The sequence below is a fragment of the Chamaea fasciata genome, unplaced genomic scaffold (assembly GCF_029207755.1).
Source record: "Chamaea fasciata isolate MVZ Bird 193981 ecotype frontalis unplaced genomic scaffold, bChaFas1.0.hap1 SCAF_1, whole genome shotgun sequence".
Lineage (NCBI taxonomy): Eukaryota > Metazoa > Chordata > Aves > Passeriformes > Sylviidae > Chamaea > Chamaea fasciata.
This window is the reverse complement of record NW_027094086.1, coordinates 51,978,499-52,002,514: the sequence shown is the minus strand read 5'-3', so window position 1 is coordinate 52,002,514 and position 24,016 is coordinate 51,978,499. Positions and strand designations below refer to the sequence as shown.

The following is a 24,016-nucleotide window of genomic DNA, read 5'->3' as shown; positions in this document are numbered from 1 at the left end:
GGTTTCTTTCCTCTGTCACAAATACAAGCACTCTCATCTGGAGTTGCTTCCAGGCTTTTTTCTTCCTCTTTGGCCGTGGAGTGTGTCACCCTTTTATCCTGAAGGGCTGTTGACATCTTGTGCTTGAACAGCATCATTAGACCAATGGTGCTCTGAAACATGGAATGACTTCTTTTAAGGTGAATTCATAGGTATGTTTGGAAGTGTCTTGTGTGCCTGCTCAGATATTCCAGTGGGACTGTAAGTGTGCATTGTCCTCTGAAATTTTGTATCTCATGGGGTACGCTGAGGTTGCCGTTGAAGTATCTGCTGTCCTTTCTTCCCATAAGTGTTGTGCATTTTCTCTTACAGAGTATTTCCTGAATTCTGCCAACTCTCACCAAGAAGCCGTGGAACAAACAATTATGGCTCTGCAGATGGATGGTGACAGTGACGTCAAGTATTTTGCGAGCATCCACCCTGCCAGTACCAAAATTGCAGATGATGCCATGAGCACTGCTTCATCAACTTACTAAGTTCTGAATGTTGCTATAATTAAAAAACAACAAAAAAAATTAAACAAACTATCCTCAAATGCTTCTAAAATGGTTGATTTAGAGCAACCTCTTTGGAAGGAGGGATTTCTTGCCAGATTTAACAGGTGGATGTTATCTAAGTCTGATAACCAGGGATTTTAAGTCAAGGCAAAGTAAACGTACCTGTGTCAGCTTGACTTTAGAAAAACACTGCTCAGAGGATTATTTTTGCCACCGAAGCCTTAAATCTTCTGTCTTCCTGAACAAATGAAACTTGAATTGGCAGATCATTTTCATTGTAGAAAGGATGTGATGATTTCCAGAGACCTGCATTGTTTCTCCTGAGGAGTTAACTTAGCAAGTATTTTCTGTAGCAGCTGATAGGGGCGGGATGGCCAGAGAGGTGAGTTTGTACAGGGACTGAGACCTCCAGTATTAGCGCTAAAGTTTTTATCAGTCAAGGACTTGATTTGTGTGCGGCTGGGCACACCCTTAAGTGGGAATAGCTTTGATGTTTGTAAATGGGAAAAAGTAGAAATTTGGATTTCTCTTAAGGGCTCAGTGCTAACACTAAACTAGAATCTGATTTTAATCCTTAAATGCAGCATATTGCTGTACCCATTAGCAGAAAACTTTGCTGAGTACCTGTGTTCTAATTATTTTCATGCTGGTCATGACCTAAAGGAAATTTATTAGCACATGTACTTTAAGTCAGGTATTTTTAACTTGATCGTGATCAGCTCTGAAGGTGCAACTTTTTTCTTCATATACTGTACATATCTGTGAGCCTCCTTGGAGTGCTGCAGTCTTTAATCATGTTGTTTAAAAGCTGTTGTGATACAAGTTGTTCTCTACTTGTCCAAATAAAATTTATTAATAAGATTGAAAGAAATCTTGTGACCTTTTTAAGACATTAAAAAAACAAGTTTGAAATTTAAGTGGACTTTTCTTTCAGTTTTCTACACTTTGGTGGCTATTTCAGGGGCAAGGGGTTTGCTTAATGCTCGCAAAGAATTCTGCCTTTTAGGTGGAATATGCTACAGCACAGGTGTACTTTGACCATGTTGTTGAGGTTTTGCTGGATTCTTCCAGGTGTCCCTTTAGCTTGGGAACCTGTTGCCTCCAGCGTGAAATGCCGTCTTGTCTGGAAGTAAGTCTGAACATCCACCTCAGTCAGATTTACAGAAAACCGTGAGTTCAAACTGCCTTTAACCTGCCTGCAGTCCAGTAACTGCTTTCTTTTCCTCTCATTTAAAATTACTGATCCAGTATCTCCTTCTGTGTCTTCCAGGGATGACTTCCTTAAATCACTTTCCTTCCAGCCTGCGGAATCCAAAGCATGTGAAGCTTTTTTTCCTGAGGAAGTAGAAATGGCTGTGGCAGCTTATCTTTGATGTATTTTAGCAGAACATTTTCACTTATCAGTCAGGTACCTGATTCCCTGGCAGTTGAACCTTAGGGGGATATCTTTTTTCACCTCCTGTTTTTTGGGAAAATAGATTATTCTGCCGTTTCTTCTCTTGTAAACAGAAAGTTGCTATTTACTCCCCAGAGGCTGCTTTTGTACTCCTTAGCACAGCCATGGAGGTGGTTAAGATGCAGAGTCAACTCTGTCTGCCTTGAACTGTGGTGGGTTTGGGGATTTTTGGGATAGGTTTGACTTTTTAAATTGCATGGGTTTTTTTCTTTTAGGCTTGAGGATTTTTATGGGATTTATTTATTACTTTCTGTAGGTGTGTGTTTTTAATCTGGTGGGGGGTTTTTTGTGTGGATTTTTATATCTATATTTATCTATTTATTTATCTATTTTTTATTTTTCCCCATGCACGTCCCTTTTTCTTTTCAAAATTGGCAAAATCCCTGGAGAATTAGGCAGAGTGACAACGCTGTGGATGGCAGCAGGCTGTGTGGAAGCAGAGAGCAGTGCAGTTCTCCCTGCTGCCCTAAAGACAGCACCTGAAAGTGACTCATCTTCTCCCAGAGCAGATGATTCCCATTTTAGCAATATGCCTTGAAGTCCAGACGATTTCTGCATTTTGTTCAGAGAATATAAATCCCTTCATCTGAGGGATTTTTTTTGGCTGAGTGTAATGAATGTTAGATTGTAGTTGAATCATGTGTGCAGTTCCTGAGGTGAACAGGAACTGTTGAGACCAGAGGATGGTTCAGGTCATCTTGATTGTGAATGAAGCACAGTATTCACTGGAGGAGTACTGGGACTTAAATCCCAGTGTTTGGAGTCTAGAATTAACATGGCCCAACCTAATTCTATCACTGTACTCATGTACTTTTCCACTAGTCCAGTAAAATGAAGGATTGTACCTGATCCCTTTAGGTGTTTTCTAGTTACTTAGAGTAAAACACTTCTATGTTGAAAAGTGAGGCAGAACTTCTGGATGCTTTATTTATGCAGTAGTGGTGTGGGCCTGGGAATTTGAGGGAGAGTTTGAACCTTTTCCTAAGGAAGACTTGAGTGTTTTCAGTTTCAGAGTGGCTGAATTCCCCTTTCATGTAACAACTGAAGATCATCTTCAGTGAAGAGGAGAAAATGGCTTTGTCCTTTTTCCTCCACCCAGCGTGTCATGGATCCTTCCCCTTCTTTTCTGCTCCGTTTGATGATTCCCAAGTAGCAAAAGGATGGAAAGATTTGCTTTATTCTGAGTGTTTCCCAAGGGCATTTGATCTACAGCCTGAGGGATGTGGACTCTATGGCTGAACCCTGATAGGGGATTTTCTTATGTTAGCAGTGTCAGTAAGTCAATCTTCAACGTGTCCCTAAGGATATGGGGTTTGGGGAAATGTGCATCCTTGTTCTGAGTGCTGCTAAAGGGCACTGTTTCTTCTGTGGAGCTGTGTCTGGGGATGCTGCCAGAGATCCTGCTGAATTACCTCCTGGGTGCCTTGCCTGAGGAAAGATTTGAGCTCTGTACCTCAGTTCAGTTCTCTTTTGGTCAGGATTTCCTGAGCAGAAAGGGAGGTGGCCCCCAAGTTGTCATCTGTTGGTTCATGGTTTTCAAAAGCTGTATCATCATTCAACTTCCACCTGCTTGGTAGAATACCAGATTGGTTCTTCACAGGCAATTTTCATTGTTTGCCATTTAATCTTTTGGCTCACTCACCTTGCACCTTCTCCATGAGAATTCTTCACAGAAAATCCCTTTTATTCCCGTGTCCTGGTTGCAGCACTGCCTTACTCACGCTTGCTGTTTTCCACAGCAGGTTCTCTCCCTTCAGTTGTTTCTCCCCAGGGACCCATTTCCTTGCCACACTTTCCTGCAGATTTCGTGCCAATAAAACTGGCAAATGTCTGGAACTCTGTAGAGCGGAGATTTGATTATAACCAAGACATGAGAAAGGCTTGGAAACTCTGTTTTCACTGCTCTGAATGTCCCAAATAGCTGCTGCACAAGTTACTGGCCCCGTGGGTTCATTAGAACAGCAGAACAGCAGGGTACTTGTTCGAGCTTTCTTAGTGCTGGGCCCCTTGTCCTGCACTGCCAGAGGTCAGGCTGCAGAGGTGGCTGGTTGGAATTGGTAGTGGAGGGGCAGGAGGGCAAAGTCTGTCCCATGGCTCGGGCACTCTCTGATGGAGTTCCCTCCTGCTAGTCCCTTGTCTTCTGCTGGGGAAGCTGGTGTGCAGCTCACGTTTTCTCACCTGGTTTCAGCTCGGAGACCCCTCTGTTGTGAAGGATGGGAAGAGCAGTTTGAGGCAGGCAGGTGGACAAAAGCTGGTTCTGTATTCCACTTCCTCTATCCTCCCTGATACTGATGGGAAAGGCTTGCCTCCCTGTCTGTGCCAGCAGGGAAAGGATATTTAAAGTGATCAATCATTTCTTTATGTGCAGAGTTATGACTTATTGATAGACTGCCTTAAAACATGAAAGTATGACAGAAAACCTCATTTAAAGTGTGCATGATCTTCTTATCCTGCCCGAGTGCCTTCAGATTCTGCCTGTTAGTTTTAATTAACATTCTGTTTAGACTGGAAAGATAAATAGAGCCCAAGTTAATGGGATTATTTTAGGGTTCAGTTGCTGTTGAGGTTGGACTACATCTAGCTGATTAAAATACCCTGTCACTTAGCAGAGAGAAATAACCAAATGTTTAAACATGCTACAGCTCTCTGATCATTGTCTGCTTGAAATTCTGTGACCCATTTTCTGCAGACGTGTAGTAATGTCTCTGTTGTGGGAAATGCTTTAAAGGGATTACCTGCAGGTGCTTTGGGATCGTGACTGTGACAAGTGAAGGTACTGAGCACATTTCTCTGCATGTTTTTTAGCAAGGCTGAGGAGGAGAGATGCACTGTTTGAACATCAAAAGGAGTTTCAATTATTTTTCAGTCAGTCTGGGTTTGCAGTGTAAGAAAAAGCCAAATCAACTCAATTTGAGTAAGGTGCCGACAAAGGCACAAACGGGGGCCAGGCCATTCATTTCTCTCGTACTGGTCATTGATCTCATGATTTCTTCTTTTGGTCTCTTGACTGAGGGTTTTGGGTTGGTTTGTTTGTTTTTTTCCAGTCACTTTCTGGATCTTTGTTCCTGACACTGTTTCCTATCAGCAGTGCTGCCTGCAGGCATGTCCTACCTCTAGCTTCCTCAAGGCCCTGCACTGGGATAACACCAGGCAGTGGCTCTCAGCAGTGGGAGTGTGCAGCAGCAGGAGCTCATCAGGACTCCCAGGCACATGTCCTGTGTGTCAGCAAGTGGTGTTCGTGGGTGCAAAAATCTGGGATGCAGTATTCCCACCTCCCAAATCAAAATGCTGGGATTGCAAGACTTCCATGGTGATCTGCTGAGCTGCAGATGAACAAGGCTACAGCTGTGCTCAAGGCTCCCTTCCCCCTCCAAATGGGGAGCCTTAGGACCAGCTGTGGTTCTTCTCCTGGACTAGGGAGTTCAGAGAGAAGAGGGATTTGGGAAGGGGAAGGTCCATGCTGAGCAGCCCAGTTTGCAGGGCTGGTCTGCCTCCAGTGGTCGTCTCAGTGCATCTGACCATACTGAGAACTCTTGTGGTTCAGATGGGGAACTCTTCCAGGATGTGGGAGTGGGGTTGTTGGGTTTAAAATCGTATGTTTGTGCAGTGTAATCCTTTGGCAGACGTTCCAGCTCACGCTGTTAAGGCAGCAACACAAGGAACTCCAGAGGAAACGTGGCAGCAAGTCCCTTGTGTCAGCAGTGGCAGTGCCAAGGCTGAGGCAGAGTGCCCCAGGAAGGGACTTGTCCTGACAGGTTCTGTGGATATCTGCCTCTGTGAGGGGGCGGACAGCAGCCCAGGGCTTGGTTCGAGGGACAGGAAGGACAGACAGATGCTCTGGCACAGGGCACAGTGCTGTGGCTTCTGCTGTTGGAGCGTGTTTTAAAGAACACAGTGGAGAACTTGTGCTGTTGGATATAAGCCACGTTTGGTCTGGGTGAGACATTTTTCCCTGTGCAGATGAAGCATTGGGAGTAAGAGCTGCTTGCTGTGAAATGAAAACTTTGACAGATGAAGTTTGGTCAGACCTTTTTAGCAGAGGTTCAGGTTAAGGCTTTAATTGTTATCTATTCTTTTTTTTTTTAATTGAAAGAAATCAGCTTTACATGGTCAGGTGTCAAATTCTTGGCTTTAGTACATAGAGTTTAAAAATTCCTGCCTAACTCATTAATCTGACGGGACAGAGATAAAAAGGAATCCCCCCAGTGCTAGTGAAGGAATGGTGAATAGAGGTGGAAACCTGTACAGGAGTCCTTTATGTCCATGGTAAAGACAGTGAATTTCTGGAGGCCCATTTGTGGTTCCCTGTGTTACACATCAGGGATTTCCAAGTACCTCACTGCACTGGGCAGGGAAACCTCTACAATCACACCATCACAGGCGGCTTCTGCTTTGGTCAGAGTGAAGCTGAGCTGGCGTTGGAAGCCTGTGGAAACCTGTAAGGCCTTGCACACAAGCTTGTTTTTAGACTCGTGGTGGGGATGTGATCTGAGAGCAGCACTGCTCATTGTTTATTTTTTTCTTATCTTTCAGTAAATAAAACAACCCCAGTTCTTTTCAGCTGTTGAGACAATACCAGTTCACTTCAGGCTGCTGTTTTTCAGGGTGAAAAGAGTTACTGGAAGGGAAAAATCCTGCTTGGTGTGCCAGATGTCTGAGGCTGTTCCAAGTACAGCTGCAGGATTTCAATGGGTATAAAAGCTGTCATGATTTCAGTAACTTGCTGTGGGCAAACCCCCTCTTTGTATTCTGGCTCACATTGGCACAGGAATTCCAATGATTTGTTCATATGGTGCTTCCTGGTCCCTGGTGCTTTAGATAACCTGGTCCTTCAGGACATGTATGTGCCTCATGCAGGTGGCCAGGCTGCTCAGATTTTGTTCTATGGCCCTTGGGATTGAGAAATTTATAATGTGATCTGAACAGCACTCTCAGATTATTGTGCTGTGTAATTACTTTCCCCTTTATTTGAAATTAGCTTTGGCTTTTTTTTTGCTAATGATTCACAACTGCCACATGCAGGCTCTCAGATGGCTGCTGCTCTGTGGCTTTTCACTGCAGGCATTGGGGTGAGGAAGCTGCTTCCGTGCTTGGGGTAGTCAGGCTCCTCTGCAGAGGAAGAGCAGGTGCCCAGCCCCAGCCCCACCTGTGCTGAGGCACAGATCAATTCAAAGAAACATCCCTCAGGTGGTTTGACACCAAGCTTCTGCTTACAGGAACTGCCCTGCTGCAGGGGCAGCAGCTCCTCCTCTGTTTCAGACCTTATTCTGAGTAATTTTTCATAGAAACTTCTCAGCTGCAGGCACCCACCCATCCAAGAAGAGTAACTGTGATCTGCATTATGAAGTAGATGAAGGAGAAACTACTTTCAAATGGCTGTTGAATTTATTTGCTTGATAAATACAATCCTAACAAAATAAAAGTTAACCAATATTAAGAGATTTGTCTGAAGAACATTAGAAAAATTCATGACAATTCAATAGGAATTAGTGTGAATTAAACAAACAAAAAGTTTAAATATTGCCAGCAAATATAAAATGTATGTAACGAAGGCAGGGGAGAATGCTTTAGTTTACATTTGTAATCTGATCACATTTTCTGTGTTTATAAACTTTTTTCCAAATTTTAAAAAAATACTATGCTGTTTTTTTCTATAACATATCAAAGCATTATTTGTACAAAAATCAAATCATGGCCAATGATTCACAACAGTGCAATAGATAAAGAATACAACCACATCCAACAGGTGCTGAAAATAAATATCCAGATTAAAAAATAAGATAGCCTATATGCACTCTGTGGAGTTTCTGTCTATATATGGATTGAGGGCTGAGTCAAATGAGCATATCCGAAACATTAAAGGGCCCTTAAATGCCAGTGTGGGTGGAGGATTTTGAAGGGTAGAAGCATTAAAAACAGCCAGACCAAAACCAAGTCCCAGGCAGCAGTGGTTGGTTTGTTAAACACCAACAACAAGAGGTTATTGCTGAACCCCCGGTGCCTCCCGTTGGCGTCGCTCTTCGGGCTCGTTTGGGATCACAAGTGACTGGCATTTGTGCAGGGGAAATGCTGTATTGCTTGCTCAGGCAGATCTGTCCTAAAGACATAACCACTCCCATCCCTGCCTACAAGCAGTGGCTTTTTCCAAGAGATGGAAACACTTAAAATGGATGAAGAGAAAGCTCTTGGCTACATGGCAGCAGTGTGAACAGGGCCTGTCTCAAACAGGTGTGGTGAGGGTGGTTAATGATGAGTCAGTGGGTTACCTACACCGCTAAAGGACATGGACATTTCCACCATACGGGGACATAAATAACATCTCTCAAGTTTTTACACTTATTCAGTACATCTCAGAACAGAAATGAAGCTTAAGGGCATGTCAGGTAAACAAGATACCCCACAGTCTCCCACTGTTTCAGCCAACCCAGAATAAATTTAAAGCTCCCTTGTATATAATCTGCATCAGAAAGGTATCAAAGGCACAAGCAAGAAGTGACTAGGTTAATAAGCAGAAATAATGGTGAATGAGGATGAACAGATTCACAAGGCAAATCATTAGTAAGTGTGGGTGGGTTTTGTTTGTTTACTGAAAATGAGATCTTCCAATTCTGCTCCAGTGAATGTAAATAATGATTTTGGTTTGAAATAAAACTGTTACTGAATTATTTTAAATCACCTGAAGGAAACCAGTCTTGAAATAATCTGATACTAACTGGAAAACTCTTCTGGCCTCTCCAAACTCACCTGAGTCTGATGAGTAGAAGCCACAAGCATTAGAGACAAAAGTCTCCAGGGCTTAAAAGAAAAGTTTCTTTACAGGATGTACACAGCCACCAATAATTTGTGCAGTTTGACTCAAATTACAGTAATTTGCACAGTTCGGTTGATTTTATGCATAGCCAAGGAGCCGGATCAAATTGGAGTTTCTTTCCTGTCTTTACTTGGCGATGGCTTGACTTGCTGCTCCTTGCTTGCTTTTGGCTGCTCTTTGGCTGCTTTTGTCTCCAGGACAGTGTCTCTCTGCTGCTGGGAAACGCCCCCGCGCTTTTCCGGCTCCTCCTCCTCCTGCCCCTGCTGCTCGGACTTTGCGCGCTGCAGCAGGCGGAGCTGCACCCGCAGCTCGATGATGGCCTCGCGCTCCTCGTGAATCGCTTGGTTCAAGTGATTGTTCTTGATCTTTTAGGGAAGGGAAACAAATGTCAGGGCTCCTCCCTCAGACACAGCAGGGCTGTAGCTCAGGGGTGTGTAGCGCTGCTGGCCCAGACAGCAGCCGGACTCCCACACAGCAGTGATTTAGTGTGCGTGGGTCACAAGCCTGGGCAAAACGTGCACACAACCACCTGTGCATCACATCACCACCACGGGAGAGAACCAGTGAATGCTAAGAACCAAATCCTACCTCCAGTTCCTCGTTCTGTCTCTGCAAATCCTCCAGGATGACCTGTAGCTCCTCCTCATCTTCACTCTCACTTTCACTCTCAGAAGAGTATTCCTCGGTTTCACTGCGGCCGTGCTGCTGGCGACTGAAAGACCAAGGGCAAATTCCACTTTAAACACTTCCTCAAGTCTGCCAGAACTGTGGCAACATAAGGGACTTAACTTGCATCCTCTCAATCATCTGCCAATGGTTTAAAGAGCAAAATCAGACTGTCCTTTCAAACCTTAATAAAGCAGTGATTTCCTAGAAGGATTTTCTTAGTGCACCGGATCAAGCTTCCTTTAGATCATAATCCCATTGTTAAAACAATAGAAAATATCCTGCAAGATTCAAATTTTTGGAGACTTAACAAAAACAAGTGGCTTTCAACTGTGACGTTCACTGGGTGAGCTTTTAAGTGTGGTTTAGAATATTCTTTCAGCAAAGCATTTATGTACTTTTAATCACAGTGTGCTGTCCTGGCCCCTTTACCTTTGTATTTCAGCTATTTCTGCTCGGAGCCGATCTATTTCTTCCTTCTCAGAGGCGATCTGTCTCCGCAGAAACTGCTCCATGGCCAGCAGCTCCTCTTGTTCTGTTAAAATCTCGTTCTCCTGCAATGATCAGTTAGTTCACTTAAAGCCTTGACTTTATTTCCTACAGGAGCATACACTAAGTATGAGATGATGCTGTTCTCTGAAATACTTTCAGTGGCAGTGGCTAGCATGTCTGCTTTGAACTTTGATCCATCAAGACCTCAAAGCAAATAAAAAGTTCAAACCCAACAATGTCTGTTCGAAATCCTCAAGATAATCACCATACTGAATAGTTGTGGAGATGGCACACCAAATCCTGGCATGTTTGGCTGCCTTTCCTTAGATCACAGGGGAAAGCTCTGGCCAACCAGTAAAATAACTAGAAAAACTGAATTACATGTCTTTGATCTTCTCCCCTCTGTACTTTCCTCCTCATATTCATTTCCAAAGCTACTGGGGGAAGCAGCAGAAGGCAAAAAAGCCAAAATAGCTGCCTTATTTCCTTTGATCAGCAGGAAAGCAGTTAACAGTACTGAACCTGGCTACATTGGGAAGTGGTGCTTTCTATGCACATGAACAACAAAGGCCACGTTTTTTCTTTCACGGTGTCTCTGCTGTTAACAAGAGTCTCCTCAGCTCTGGGCTCACTCCTGCAGTCAGCATTCCTTCCCTGCTTCATTGACCATTACAACAAAGCCTCGTGGTTTTAATGGACACAGAAACCCCTGTGAGCCTGCAATGTCCCCTCCGCATCAGAAGGGACAAAGGAGTGTTTAATAGATCTGAAGTACAAAATACCATCAGGCAAACAGGTAAGTGCCTGCCAGCTACCTGTGCAAGCAGAATATTAATAACTTCTTCATTCTCATTCATTTCTTCTTTGGAGACATCCTCCTTTGAAAGGCTAGCAATTTCTTGTGCAATCTTTGTTTCACACTCCTGCCAGAGAAAGAAAACATTTAAAAGGACAGCGTCCCTGATCACTGTATTTACTCTAAAAAAGGTTTTTTTAAATGCATTGTTTTCCAAATTTAGAACCACCATCACAATTGTCTTCCAAATTTTGAGCATGGTCTGTCCCATCTGTGGGACATACATAAAATAGTTCAAAATACACTTCTCAGATTTGTTAACCTCCAGTCTTCCAGTAATTCCTCTTGGTACTCTAGGACTCAATGTTTTAAGCATGTAATGAGCATGTGCCCTAGCAAACACTAGGGTTTTCATCACACACGCATTTTTTTGTGAGCAGCTGTGAAGATCTCCCTGTCCCTAGGGAGAGCCAGCTAAGCAGAAAACACAATAGCTTGTCAGGCATGTAAAGATAAAATGAGAAAATCTGCAGCAAAGATCGAAAGGTGTTTTGATCTAATTGGGTGCCTCTGCACTTTTATGAATTAGCATCCATGATTTAGCTGTCTGGCCAATAAACAGGAAAGTTACCCACCTGTCTCTTAGCTTCTCTTAGTTTCCTCTTAAGAGCTGTTAAGATTCTCTGCACCTCCCAGAGTCTCTCTTCTTTGGATAAGTCTTTTATCCCTGCCTGCAAGTCTCTGTGTAAACAGTTCAGAAGGAACTCCTAGAAAGATTGCCAAAGAAATTGTCTTTAAATATATTGTACCAGGGCAGATTGAAAAGGAAGATCTTTCTGGCTTTGTAGCAATGGGCTGGGAGTTCTGGTTTTCAAACCGTGACGTGTCCATGATAAGTGTGAACACACACCCAGCACGGATCCAGAGCCAGCAGAAGAGCAGTCCTAAAGAACCGCCCTCCCTAACTGGGCTCTCCTGACCTCCCTCCCACAACACAAGTATTGACCTACATGGCAAAGCACTCCACAGCTATGAGCATCACAAGACCATAACAACTTTCCACACATGAATAAGGAAAGGAAATCATCAAGCTCTTCCCCAGTGGTCTCCATCGATAGGATAATTGTGATGGAACTAAAGCATGTGTTACAAACTTAGGAGAATTTTCTACTGAATGTATAAAAGCCAGGACAAAGACAAAAGAAATACACTCAAGTAATTGCCAACCTGTCGCCTGATTTCTTCTTTGATGCTCTCTTGTGTTTCTGGAAGTGCTGGCATTGTTGCCATATTTGACCAGCGAAGAGGTTTTGTCACCTGCTTGAGGGTCACATTTCCAAAGAACTCTTGAACATGTGTAAAAAATACATACAGGACACGGTTGCTGATCTGCAAAGGACGGACAGACAGGACATTGGTTAAGATGATTTATTCACATCTTATCTGCAAAGCACAGTGTCCTTCAGGAACAGCAGCCTTTAGTAAACCTTTATGTGAGCCACAGTCATGCCCCTTTGTCGTTAGAGATTAAAATCTGGATTGGAAATTTACTTTCAACAATGCAGTGCTGGCCTCAAGGGATCACTTCCCTGTTTCTCTTACCTGTTCATCTGAGACATTTTCACACTAAACTCCGTATCTTCACATCTCTTGACCTACCAGAATTATTTCCATCACTGGTAGACATAGAAATGCATTAAATCTCTTTGTACTCAGGTAAAGACAGTTAGTAAGAGGGAACATCAACCCTACTGTGTTACACCTGGTGGCTGGCTACACCTTCTCTCTCTTCCCCCTACTTTTAAGTACTCTCTACAGCTTCTACCTCAGATGACTTAATATAGTAGAAAAAAGTGGTATGAAAGCATCTTTCACTATATTCCTTGTTTTAACCTGAGACTGAAGCAAGCATATTTATTTTGATGTTTTATCTTCTATTAAAAGTTTAAAAATTATCCTGAAACAAATATTAGAGTTCTGTCACTACCTGCACTTCAATTGCTAGGATCTAGTTACCAACAAAACATGATTGGGCCTGCATTGTTTTACCCTAATTGTTACTTCTTTTCCTAGCTAGAGAGATGTCTGGCACAGCAAAAGAGCTAGGAATAACACCCAGCCCTTTTGCTACTGGGCGTCCACCTGGACTCTTAATTATAAAGTCAGGCTTTTCTAACTTGTGGGGTTTGCTCTAAAAGACCCACACCCAATAATGCCACGTTTTCATCACACACAGGACTAATTCTGAGCTGTATTTAATTAAATATTTCCAAGATGTCTATTAAGGAATCAAGCAATCCAGAAACCACAAAATCTTACTGGAAAACCAGGTCAGTTGTTATTCCCCAGCCATTTGGCTGCAGACAACAAAGGTATTTTACCAAAGTCACTACTGCACCAGGAAGATCGATGTGCAGGACAGGGTTCATTAGCTTGATATTAAAATTAAGCAACAATATCTTCACTAAACTATCACTGAATCAAAACCCCACAGAAATTGTGTATCTGCATGAATTACTGAACAAATTCAACATTAAATGACCTGCCCTCATGACAGAATTGAAACGCAGCAGTCTTTGTAACGCTCTGATCATAACCCAGGTATCAGACCCACAGTATGCAAGCCCACGTGCACAAAGTCTTTTGTTCCCCCTTTTCCAGCATTTCAGGTTCCTGAGACATAAAGAGGAGCTGTAATTCAGCTAAACTGTATCAGACAATAACCAATTCCCACCTGCAAAAGAATTCCCACAAAGAAGTCTTTCTTGGGCTGCAGTTCTGCTCTAAGCCTTGCTGTGTGCTGCACGTACCTGGACAGTAGGGCTGAGCACTATAGAAATATTCTGGATGTTCATTTTTGTTTCCAGTTCCTTTGCAATAACATGGTCCATATGCACAATCAGCCAAGAAATCAGGAGATGGTTACACTCTGGCAGCTCTTTCAGCAGCCTCTGGCACTCCTGAACTTTCTCAGCTTCTGTGCTCTTTCCACAAGCATCTTCAAAGCGGGGCATGAGCTCTTTGGTAAGCAGATTTTCAGGCAGTTCCCGTAGGTACTGTTTGAGCAAGCTGGCGACTGTATTGGGCTCATATTCTTCCAGGTTTGGAGATTCTTCACGATCATAGGCTGCCTTCAGCTCGTCAACTTTTGATTTTATTCCTTAAAATAGTTAGATCAAGAATTAAGAGAAATTTTAGACTGGAAACGTCCAATAGTTATATTAAAACCTTTTTTTTTTTTTTTTAAAAGATAATTGAGAAACACCTTTAAAAGTTATCCACATGTAACAAAGTGAAAATCGTGACTCAAAAACCACTGGTTCTAAAAGCACTGACTACTTCTATGAAGCAAAACCAAAACACTTAAAGAGCTCTGAATCAGAACTGGTGCCAGCATTCCCTTTCATCAAGGAACATAAAATAGGGTGAGGAAAGGCTGGGGAACTCAGGATCAATTGTGAATTTGCATTAAGCTTCTTTCTGGCTGTTCAATTATCCATCCCCAAGCCAGGCAGCAAATATGTTTTTAGTTCAGAGGCTGTGCAACAAGCTCTACCTATAACAGCTTTCCTTTGTCAAAACAAACCCCACACTTTTTTAGTTTCCAGGTTTCCAGCTGGCCTTCTTCAGCAAAGGAATCTCACACAGGATCTTTGATTTGAGGCACCACATGAATAAAAGTGTGTTCACATAATTATTCAACCCAGCCAAGATTTTGTCCAAGGTGTTTTTATAAACTCAGTAGCATTCCAATCTTACTAATTCCAATCTTCCTAAGCTTCGGGAAATTTCATTCTTGCAGCTCAAACACCCACTCGGGTTACACTAACTTGGTGCACAGCCCTGGCTTGGCTCATACTCAATGAGCACAACTGGGCACACTCAGCCCCTGGAAAATGCCAGGAAAACACGCTCAGTTTCATGGCCAAAATGAGCCATCACAACAGCTGCAGGCTGCTCTGGCGTGGCAATGCTCTCTCTGAGCTCTCAATTTCAACAATCCTACACGCACAAGAGGGAGCTGTTGCACTGGAGAACACCTACAAAGGACAGAGCAGAAACCAAGGAAAACACACCTGTGAAAATTCCCAAGACATCGTGTGTAAAAAAACAAGCAACCAAAATGTTTCACTAGGCAGGACTAAGCAACTGCTTAAGGTGCTGCAGTATGTCTGCATGCCTACCAAACACCATGCATGTTGGTGGATGGGCAGCATGAACACAGCTAATGAAGCCTTTAGAACTATTTTACTGGTTTTTAGAACCATTCATTACCGGTTTACAGTGCTGGGTAACATGATTCAAAATGCTTTTCCCAAAATTCCTTTTCTTGCTCGTTCCTGTGCCCTCCAGTGTACCCACAGGAGAACTTAGGGGAGTTGCATTTCTGGTGCAGCTCACAAATAAAGGGACTGTTTTGTCTAACATGACTAAAACTGAGGTTTCACTTATGTAAGCTGGTGTTACACAACTACCACAGTTAATAAGCTGCTGTTGATAAGGTTAAACAGTGAAACTTGCATTTTCTGCTTATTAGCAAATTTGCTGGAAGAAAATAAGTTTTCAAGAAAAAAAAACACAATGGGAGCAACTGGAAAAAGCAACTTAGTGGGAAGCATAAGCAATAAAATGGTTATAGCTCATCTTTGCTTTTGCAATCAGCTACCATTGTATTTCTAAAGCAGAAGAAAAAGAATGCAAGTTGGCCATACTAGCACGTTTTATTCATTGCTACCATCCTTTGACAAAAGGCCAAAACAGGTGTGTTTTTGCTGCCATTAAGCAGTAGCGCCACATTACCAATTTTTTCTGGTACTTCAGACCTACAAGTTTGCTCACATTTGGCTACCTGATTATTTTTTTGATAATTAATGGTGCTAAAACCAGTGTGTGATAAAATAATAAGAAAATTGCAAGTAAAGACCTTAGGAACCTGCATGTCAGTGTGCCCAGAGTACCTGAAACTCTGTAGATGCCTTCACATTTCATGCCATACTTCTCTACGTAATCTATACATTCACGGAAAACTGCTGGCAGGCGGATGCCATCATACATCATGGTCCTGTCTACTGCATCAGACAAAGGAATGCCAAACACGGGTCTGTGACTTGGAACATCCACTTGAGGTATCTCTGTCTCTTGAATTGGCTTTTTCTTTTTCTTCTTCTCTTTCCACTGTTTTACAACATCTGCTGCAGTTAAGTCTTTTGACTTTTTCTCTTTGTGTTTGTCTTCCTTATGTTTTTCTTCCTTGTGTTTTTCATCTTTGGGCTTCTCTTTTATTTTAAAATCCTTCTCCTTCTTTTTGGAAAAGCTGGGTTTCTTGAAGACATGTATTCCCTTGGACCGCTTCAACTTGGAAGGACTTTCAGCCTCATCACCGGAACTGTCCTCTTGAAACGCAGCGTAACCTTCCGCTGTTGGGCAAAGCAGGAGAAGGGAAGGGGACAGCTGTGAGTCTGTTTACTTTCCACACAGCAACAACAAGAAGTTGCACGTAAGGAGGAGAGGGAGGAAGCAACGTGAACTAAAGAATAGTGCTCATCTGACTCCTCAGAAAGTTTTCTGTAGTTGCTACACACTCGAGTGGATGAGGATTAAATCAAGTTGTATAAGTACATCAAAGATAAGCCACAGAACTCCTGAACAATCTAAACAATGAATACTTTATATACTTACTCATAATGGCAATGTCCATCTTATGGGCTAGATTCCCATCTAATACTCAAGGAAATGCAAAATAAAAACAACTGTCTGGCAACTTCTCTATGTTCCTGTAATCAACAGTATAAGAGTTGCTGTTAAGGACCATCTACTGCATACACAGAAGTCTAACAAATATCAATTAACAACAAACAAAACTCCAGCCACTTAAATCCCCAATCCTTTTCCAGGATATTATGAATTTAAAGACAAGTATGAAGTTAATAAAGTTTCAGCCTCAAAGAAAAATACAAAAAACCCACCCCAAACAAAAGCCAAAAAAACCCACTAGCACTTACTTTTCACTAGATGAATAAGACAATTCCAGTAACACTGGAACAATACCTGCCCATGAAAGTGCAGATTTGCCTTAAAAAGCACATGGGAGAGTTTCAAACAAGTCCCTGGGCTGAGCACACCACTCCAGCAGCAGAAGTCCAAGTGCTGTCTAAAACATGCACCAGGTGCTTTTAAGTCACTACGCCTCTGCAGCTGGCCCTGCCTCACCTTCAGGCAAGAACACAAAAGTCTTTAAAGGCGGATTACAAAAAACCCCCAGCAAACATACCAACAAAAAAAAACAACCCACAAACAAACCCAGCAACATGTAATCCAACACAACTTCCAGGTCCACTAATTCTAATTTTACATAGACACTACCCCATATTAGAAAAGTAAGCCTGAAACCTGGTCAACAAAGGTGACATTTGACATGCCATCTGCACCAGCCAGGTCCCTCAAGGCAGTGGGCAGCAAGGCCCCTTTATAGAGACCCTCTGAGGCTCTTCCAGTACCTACAGGTAGAGCCTCTGCTCTTGTGAGGCAGCACTGACAGCCAAGTGCTCTTGCTGCCTGGAGAGTTTTGGGTAGAGGAAAATTACCCCCTTAGATAATATGTGAGCACACCATGCACGAGACTATAGGCTATAATTTTTTCCAAGTGGCATGTCTGCAGAAGAACCAGGGGGCATTCAGTCTTTCATCCTTCCAATTCTGAACTATACCAGCCTGCAGAGTTTCACAGCATTATTTCAGCATATGAAATAATCTCTATTTTGAAGCCTCCTTGACTGCTCTGTAGAAGATAGCTTGTTACAGTCAAACAAATATAAGAAATGTATTAAAGCATGGAACTACAATAAAATAATTACAACTGTCGGATCAGCTCAGTCTATGAAGTTGATACTCCTCCCTAGGACTACCAAATACACACTTTCCTAGAAGACTGAAAAAGACTGTGGAACTGTTCCTGTCCAAGTGGAGTTTAACATAAAAATGCAAACATTAACTGAAGGACAACCAGCAGCCAGGTCTTCTCCTCCGTGCTTACTGGCTATGTCATTTACCGTTTTTCATAAACTAAGCCCAGAAATGGGTAAGGATCCAAATCTCACTCTGATACAGAAGCAACAGGACACACACCTTCACTGTGTTTTATGAGAACGAGACAGGGCTGGCACCAAGGTTCAAGATGAACTTCAGAGATGTAATTTCCAAATAGAAAGCCAGATGTTCCCCAGACAGAGCCCAGAACAATCTGTCTTTCCTCCTGGGTAGCTGTGACAGCTCCCAGTCACACAGCATGGGGTTCCCACATGCACATCAGGAAATGTCAGCACTGGGACCAAGCTGGCAGGTCGGAGCCACCAACAGAGCACTGCTCACATGTCCCAACACTCCTCAGCGCAACACAAGCCCTGGTGCCTTCCTAGATCTCTGGTAATGTCACCAGCAAGAGAACATTACTGAAACTGGTATTTCTTGAATTCATGAGAAGACATGAAGGAGCAAGTTAAACACAAACCCGGCCTTTTAAAATTTGTCTCAGCAACATAAATCAACGAAGTTTAGAAACATATCCTAACAGAGACTCACACAGAATATCACACCCATACCAAGAGAGGGTTTGCAAGTCTCTCAAGAACAGCCCGATTTTCTTTACTATACTTTTGGTTATAAAATTGCTGTATCCCTTTTACCAGTGATACAATATATTGAAATATAAACATCTTAAATTTATATAGAACAAAAATTACCAGAAGTGCTTGACAAATCAGGTAATTTTAAATATGGAAAGAGTATTACCTCGGGTATAGTTAACTGGTATTTCTGTTTAGTGTTTCCTCAAGACTTCCAGTACTAATAGTCCCCATTTTCCCATCGCTCTACTCTATGTCACTGACATTTTCCTCCATCTATATGAGAACAGTACTAATGTAATAAATACTCCAACTTCACCAGCATAATGACACAGCATAATCTGTCAGTTCCTTTTGTTAGACCTTCCTTCCATAAGCATGCCTTCATTGCAGTTAGTTTAAATGTAATGCTTCAAGTAGAGCCTTCATCTTACCAAGAATTAGGACAACCCCTTTTAAAAATAATAATAAAAAATTCCAGTGTTACTCTGGAAAAATCTAGTTTACAGGCTTATAATCTTGGTCATGCACCAAGTCCATTGTCTCTATCAGTCTGCATACTTGGGAACACTTCTGTGTTCTCACAACAAAGCACTAAAATCATGCTGTAGCATTTATTGTTAACTCCAAGGGTGGCATTATTCAGAACTGCCACTTATCAAACCTACTGCAAGAGACATTTTGTCCATCGGGTCCTTGACGGATTTTTAAGTAATTTGTAACTCTACAGCTGATTTGGCTCCCCAGGGAAATCTGCAGCATCTCTAATTAATTCACAGAAAGAAAACATGGGCAGCTTTTACATATGAAAGAATTAGTAGGTCAAATATGACTGAAGTGCACTGCCAGGATTAGTTACCTAATGTCAGTTTGTCAGAGGGATCGTCATCAGATTGTACAGCATTTCTAAGTAAAACTAAAGAAAACTAAGACACACAAATGCACAATGAGCTTGGACAGATGACTTTTACTTCCTCTCCTTGCCCACAAGATGCATTTTTATTATGAACAGAAACTTCCACCTTACAGACACTACCAACACTCACTATCCAACTTTCAATTAGATCAGTTTGTCTTTAATATTCACTTGACTCACTGATGTCAGGACAGCAACTCCCAAACAGGTTCTGCATTCAGATTACTCCCCAGCATCATGCCAGCAGAGCAAATGAAGCTGAAATAAGAAATTTGTCTTACTTTACTTTGATTTAAAATAATCACTGGCATTGGAAGGCAGACTTTTAAACTATATGCAAATGGTGCTTTGCTAGATAACCACACAGTGGTATATAGAGATACAGAGTGTTTTGTCAGCAGAACAGGATGTAGCAATGCACCCTATTTATCCCAGAGATAAACCCTGATATGAAGAGCCTCTAATCTTTATGAGATGTAAAAAATTCTATTAACTTCTTAGTCTGTAGATCCGAAAACTGTATTCAGAGCTTCTCCACACACCAGACAGTAAAAATTATGTTTTGTTTGCAACAGCAGTGGTTTGGTTTCAGTTCTCATCTACATTCCAAAGGAACATACAGGACACCCTGTCCAACATATTAAGGATCTGGCCTTCAAAAATATTTCCTGCAATTTTCAGAAAAGTTCATAACAATGATCCTACTAACCTTTCATGTGATATTTTAGTACAATTCCACAATTCTCCATTTTCCCAAGAATTGTACGAAGAAAACAAAAAAATCCTAGCTGCATATTGAACCCATCCTGCCCACCAGCATCAATCTCAGAAGTAAAATGAATAAGCAGAGTAAGATCTACTACATGCAGACAGCTTATCTACAGTAATTCTAATGGGTAGAAGAGCTTCTTCTGAAGTATTTTATCATAACATTTTTCTTCTGCAAGGAACTGCATATTTTATGGCTTTATCAACACATGATTAGTGACAGGTGGTTAAACATTTTCAAAAATCAATTACAGTGGTTGCTGTCTCAGATAATCCATTACTGCTTAACACAGACCCATTTTTGCTCTCCTGCTGTCACAGGACAAGTTCTGTTTGAGTCAGGGAACGGATCTGATTTAAAACTATGCCAGTAAAAAGAAAATTCCTTTTAATCCCTAGTAAATCCCCTAATCTAACTCACTGTACACCCAACCAACACCCAGTCCATCACAGAAGTGGGGAGAATAAAAACTAGTGGCTGAAACATTTTTCCAGCAGCAGATATTCCACATAAAAAACAATATTACATTGAGTTTTATATTAGCTCCAAAACACTCTTAGCACTTTCCCCCCAGAATAATTGCTGTGTATTTTAGGTCACTGACACTAACATGAAAAAATCAAATCATTAAATAACTATATCATATAAAAAATATGGAAAAGGATATTTTGCTAGCATACAAAAATGCTTTTTTGATAGCTGATAATAATGAAGCTAAGAGTACATTACTCTTCCAGAAATTATTTACCTGAAAAAACAATCTGAGTAACTTTGGGATATTTATCCTTCCCTTCCCTGCTGCTCTTCAAGCACTTCTGAGTTTACATTTAGAGTATTATCAAAATAGCTCAAGATTTTTGTGGGATTAAACTTAGATACAGTTTCTGGTGTTAGAATGACCTTGTCATTAATCCACTAATATTGCAAGTTCAACAAACACTCACTCTGTCATAATGTAATGTTAACATGTCTTTTTTTCACTGACATGTTCAGTTATGTTTGTTTAGAGCCCAAACTGCATGATCACGGCAGGTTGTGCACTGTTCAAAACCAAAGCAGGTAGCCAGAAAAAATGAAAAGAGACAATCTGAAGACATACAACAGAATTGAAAAGGTGAAATAAAAAGAAGAATCAAAAGGATGAGAGGAATAACAAAGGTCAGACCTGGAAGGAAAACTCTTAACATGAACCATGATAAGCAACTGTACGGAGCACTTATAATTTAGACAGGCTGTCTAAATTGTCTATTGAGGTACAATATTGATTATTTTTGGAGTGCATGAGAGGTACTGAAAGCTTGGTATGTAACTTACTCTTCATATCTGTCTGGCAATTACATGACAGACATGTATTAGGGCCAAGAAATGCTGAATGCCTTTTACCTTAGCACTGCAAGAGATGATTTTGTTCTTCCCATGTTTGCATTTTTGTGTTCTTTGAGGATGTTTTCATACCCTTAAAGTTTCTTTTAAGTAACAGAAATTGCTTTACATCAGCTATAAAATGTTGCAATGTCTTGTGGGAAAAAACAGTTGGAGTTCCAATGTGCACAGACCTGTGTGGATTTGCTGAAGCAGCGTTTTTCTTCCTAAACAACAGCCTTCAGCTACACTATCATCATGAGACATCCTGAATATCATACAAAAAAATCCACACGATGCAAAATGTTGGCATCTACCAATTCCAGATTTGGAGGTGTGCAACGCAGAGCTCTAACAGCAAGCTGGCCAGTAAAAAGGCAACTACTGATAGCCAGAATTTAGACCTATCCAATATCAAATTTTCATTGTCAATCCAGTAATCTGTATTAGGTCAATATTGTTTACATTACAGAATACCACAGGGGAATCACTTTTCTTAAAACCTGTAGGAATTTCAACCATTGGTTTTAACTTGAGGATGCATTTGTGAGTTACAGTATTCTTTAGGCACACAGTTTTTAGTTAAAATAGCAAGAGTCCTTCTTAACTGTGGTAGAAACAATTCCTGCATTCCAGGAAACTGGTTTGATTAAAAGCAGTGCAGTGACAGCAGATTCTTAAGGAGTGATTATTTAAATATGTGCATGCATATTAGAAATAGTCACCATATTAATTCTAACAGAATACTCTGTGCTGTCTGTTTCTGATCTTCCAAATTCCACAGTGTAAGAAGTGGCAGGATACAGAGATACAGACATTTTGAAATTTTGCTAAAACAAATGTCACTTACAATGTATTAGCACTTGGGGTGTGATATTTAGATTTCAGAGACTTGGACAGGAAGGGTCTTTCTGAGAGTGCTCAGTATGAGTTTAGTATTACCAAGTGCTTTGTTCTTTCAGAATATGTAGAAAAACTTTCTTGAATAAAAGGTATTTCATGTCTCAATTTTTTTCTGCACAAGTCTAAAGGGCAGAACTAATTGTTCTGTTCTTCTGGAGAAGGGGTAAGCCTTTTAAATGAAATTTCCACTCCAGATGCTGATACACTGACAAAGGATTCCAGAGTCAAAGCTTTACTTTCTTCTAACCTTTGCTCTGTGAGTTCTGGAAAATTCAGATGTCAGTGTTGGTTTGCACATTTCTGACCTCTGCAGTAACACTCTGGCACTGCTGGAGGAAAACTGCATGATCAGACTAAACTGAGAGGCTAAAGGAAAAAAAAAGGACAGAGATTTTATGACTGCTCGATTAATGGTGAGTGTGCACATGAAAACTTGGGATGGTACACAAAAGCAAACACTGAATAAGGGAGACACATGGGAAAAGGGCTACAGTTGCTGGAACTGCTTCTTCCAAATGCACAAGTGTACAATTCAGACCAGACATACAGTTTTATTTTGGAAACACGTTTGAAAATCTCCACTTAGAATGTGAAGAAAAACCCCATGCCAGGATTTACCAATGCATCATGAAAGGTTTTGGATAAACGTGTTTATTAGTAATTCTGGGCACATGCTTGGCAACTGTATCTGCACAACAAAAAAAAGTTAAGGTGTGGAGATTTTGGCAAGAGAAACAGGTGCTGCACAAAGTCTGCTTGTAGCAAGTTAACTTCTCCAGATTGAAACAAATTTAAAAGAACCCACTGGGAATACTTAGCAATTTTGAGAGAGAAAAAAGGAAACAGAACTTGAAAGCATTGAATTAAAAAGAGAAGTCCTCTACTCACTTCTTTTTTCTTTTTTCTTAAATTTTCCTTTCTTCTTCCCATGCTCCTTTTCATCATCAGACACTATATCCGGAGGCTCATGCAGGCTGTCGTGAGGTGGTGAAGGCTCACCGGTGCGGTACAATCCTGGGAATTTTGTAGGGCTGATTTCTTCAGAGCTGGGAGTACGAGCGAGTCCCCCGGCGTGTTCGACCCGACGGTGTTCACTGGGGCTGCTCGTGGGAGGCAGGAAGCACTCGGTCATTCTGACACCTGAATATCAAAGTGAAATCTTCTGCTACCTGTCCATCACACCTGCATTAGAGGAAAGCAAAAAGAAAACCCACATGATTTTAAGCAATGGGTTTCAGAACACCTTGTTTGGAGCTCTACCCTGAAATCGTAAACAGCAATGCCTTCTACAACGAGAGTTCCAACTTCTGTCAAGACACAGTAACATAACATCAGGTCTTAAGCTCAGTGTTTGCAGAATTTGTTCATTAACTCCTGAGCCATATTAACACGAGATCTGCCATTTTAGCCATTTCTACTTTATGATATATAAAACATACATAATAAGTATCTGAATATTTTCACTCTTGAAATAATTCTTACAAAATCCACAGGCAGCTTGCATACTGACCGGTTGTATTTACTACAAGTTAGTTTGCTAACTTTCAACTTTTTTGACACCAGATAGATTTGCCTGGAAGCTCAGGGTGTTTGTGAGCACTGACTGCCCCTAAGGCAAAGATCATTTTCTTCTTTCCCAAGCATATTTTATAAATGCAAATAAGAACTTGCCTAGCCTGTTGCAATA

At 41.5% G+C, this 24,016-nt stretch overlaps 2 protein-coding genes across 10 annotated transcripts in view; one reads left to right on the top strand and one right to left on the bottom strand.

The window, feature by feature from the left end:
• Positions 1-1,453, top strand: part of PPP4R1 (protein phosphatase 4 regulatory subunit 1) — a 64,719-nt gene extending 63,266 nt beyond the window's left edge. For all 7 annotated transcript variants that reach the window (XM_066183479.1, XM_066183462.1, XM_066183434.1 and 4 more), the window contains one exon: positions 352-1,453. In XM_066183479.1, coding sequence (XP_066039576.1) covers positions 352-515 — 164 coding nt within the window. In that variant the 3' untranslated portion in view covers positions 516-1,453. The remainder of the gene's footprint in view (positions 1-351) is intronic.
• A 5,902-nt stretch (positions 1,454-7,355) lies between these two features.
• Positions 7,356-24,016, bottom strand: part of RALBP1 (ralA binding protein 1) — a 32,955-nt gene continuing 16,294 nt past the window's right edge. For 2 of the 3 annotated variants that reach the window (XM_066183400.1, XM_066183410.1), the window contains exons 2-10: positions 23,218-23,511; positions 15,716-16,174; positions 13,568-13,917; positions 11,985-12,146; positions 11,393-11,524; positions 10,777-10,884; positions 9,902-10,023; positions 9,392-9,515; positions 7,356-9,168 (exon numbers count right to left, since the gene is read on the bottom strand). In XM_066183400.1, the coding sequence (XP_066039497.1) occupies positions 8,905-9,168; positions 9,392-9,515; positions 9,902-10,023; positions 10,777-10,884; positions 11,393-11,524; positions 11,985-12,146; positions 13,568-13,917; positions 15,716-16,174; positions 23,218-23,461 (1,965 nt within the window). In that variant the 5' untranslated portion in view covers positions 23,462-23,511 and the 3' untranslated portion in view covers positions 7,356-8,904. Of the gene's footprint in view, positions 9,169-9,391; positions 9,516-9,901; positions 10,024-10,776; positions 10,885-11,392; positions 11,525-11,984; positions 12,147-13,567; positions 13,918-15,715; positions 16,175-16,436; positions 16,532-23,217; positions 23,512-24,016 lie in introns of those variants that run through there. The other variant, XM_066183419.1, reaches the window with a different exon arrangement.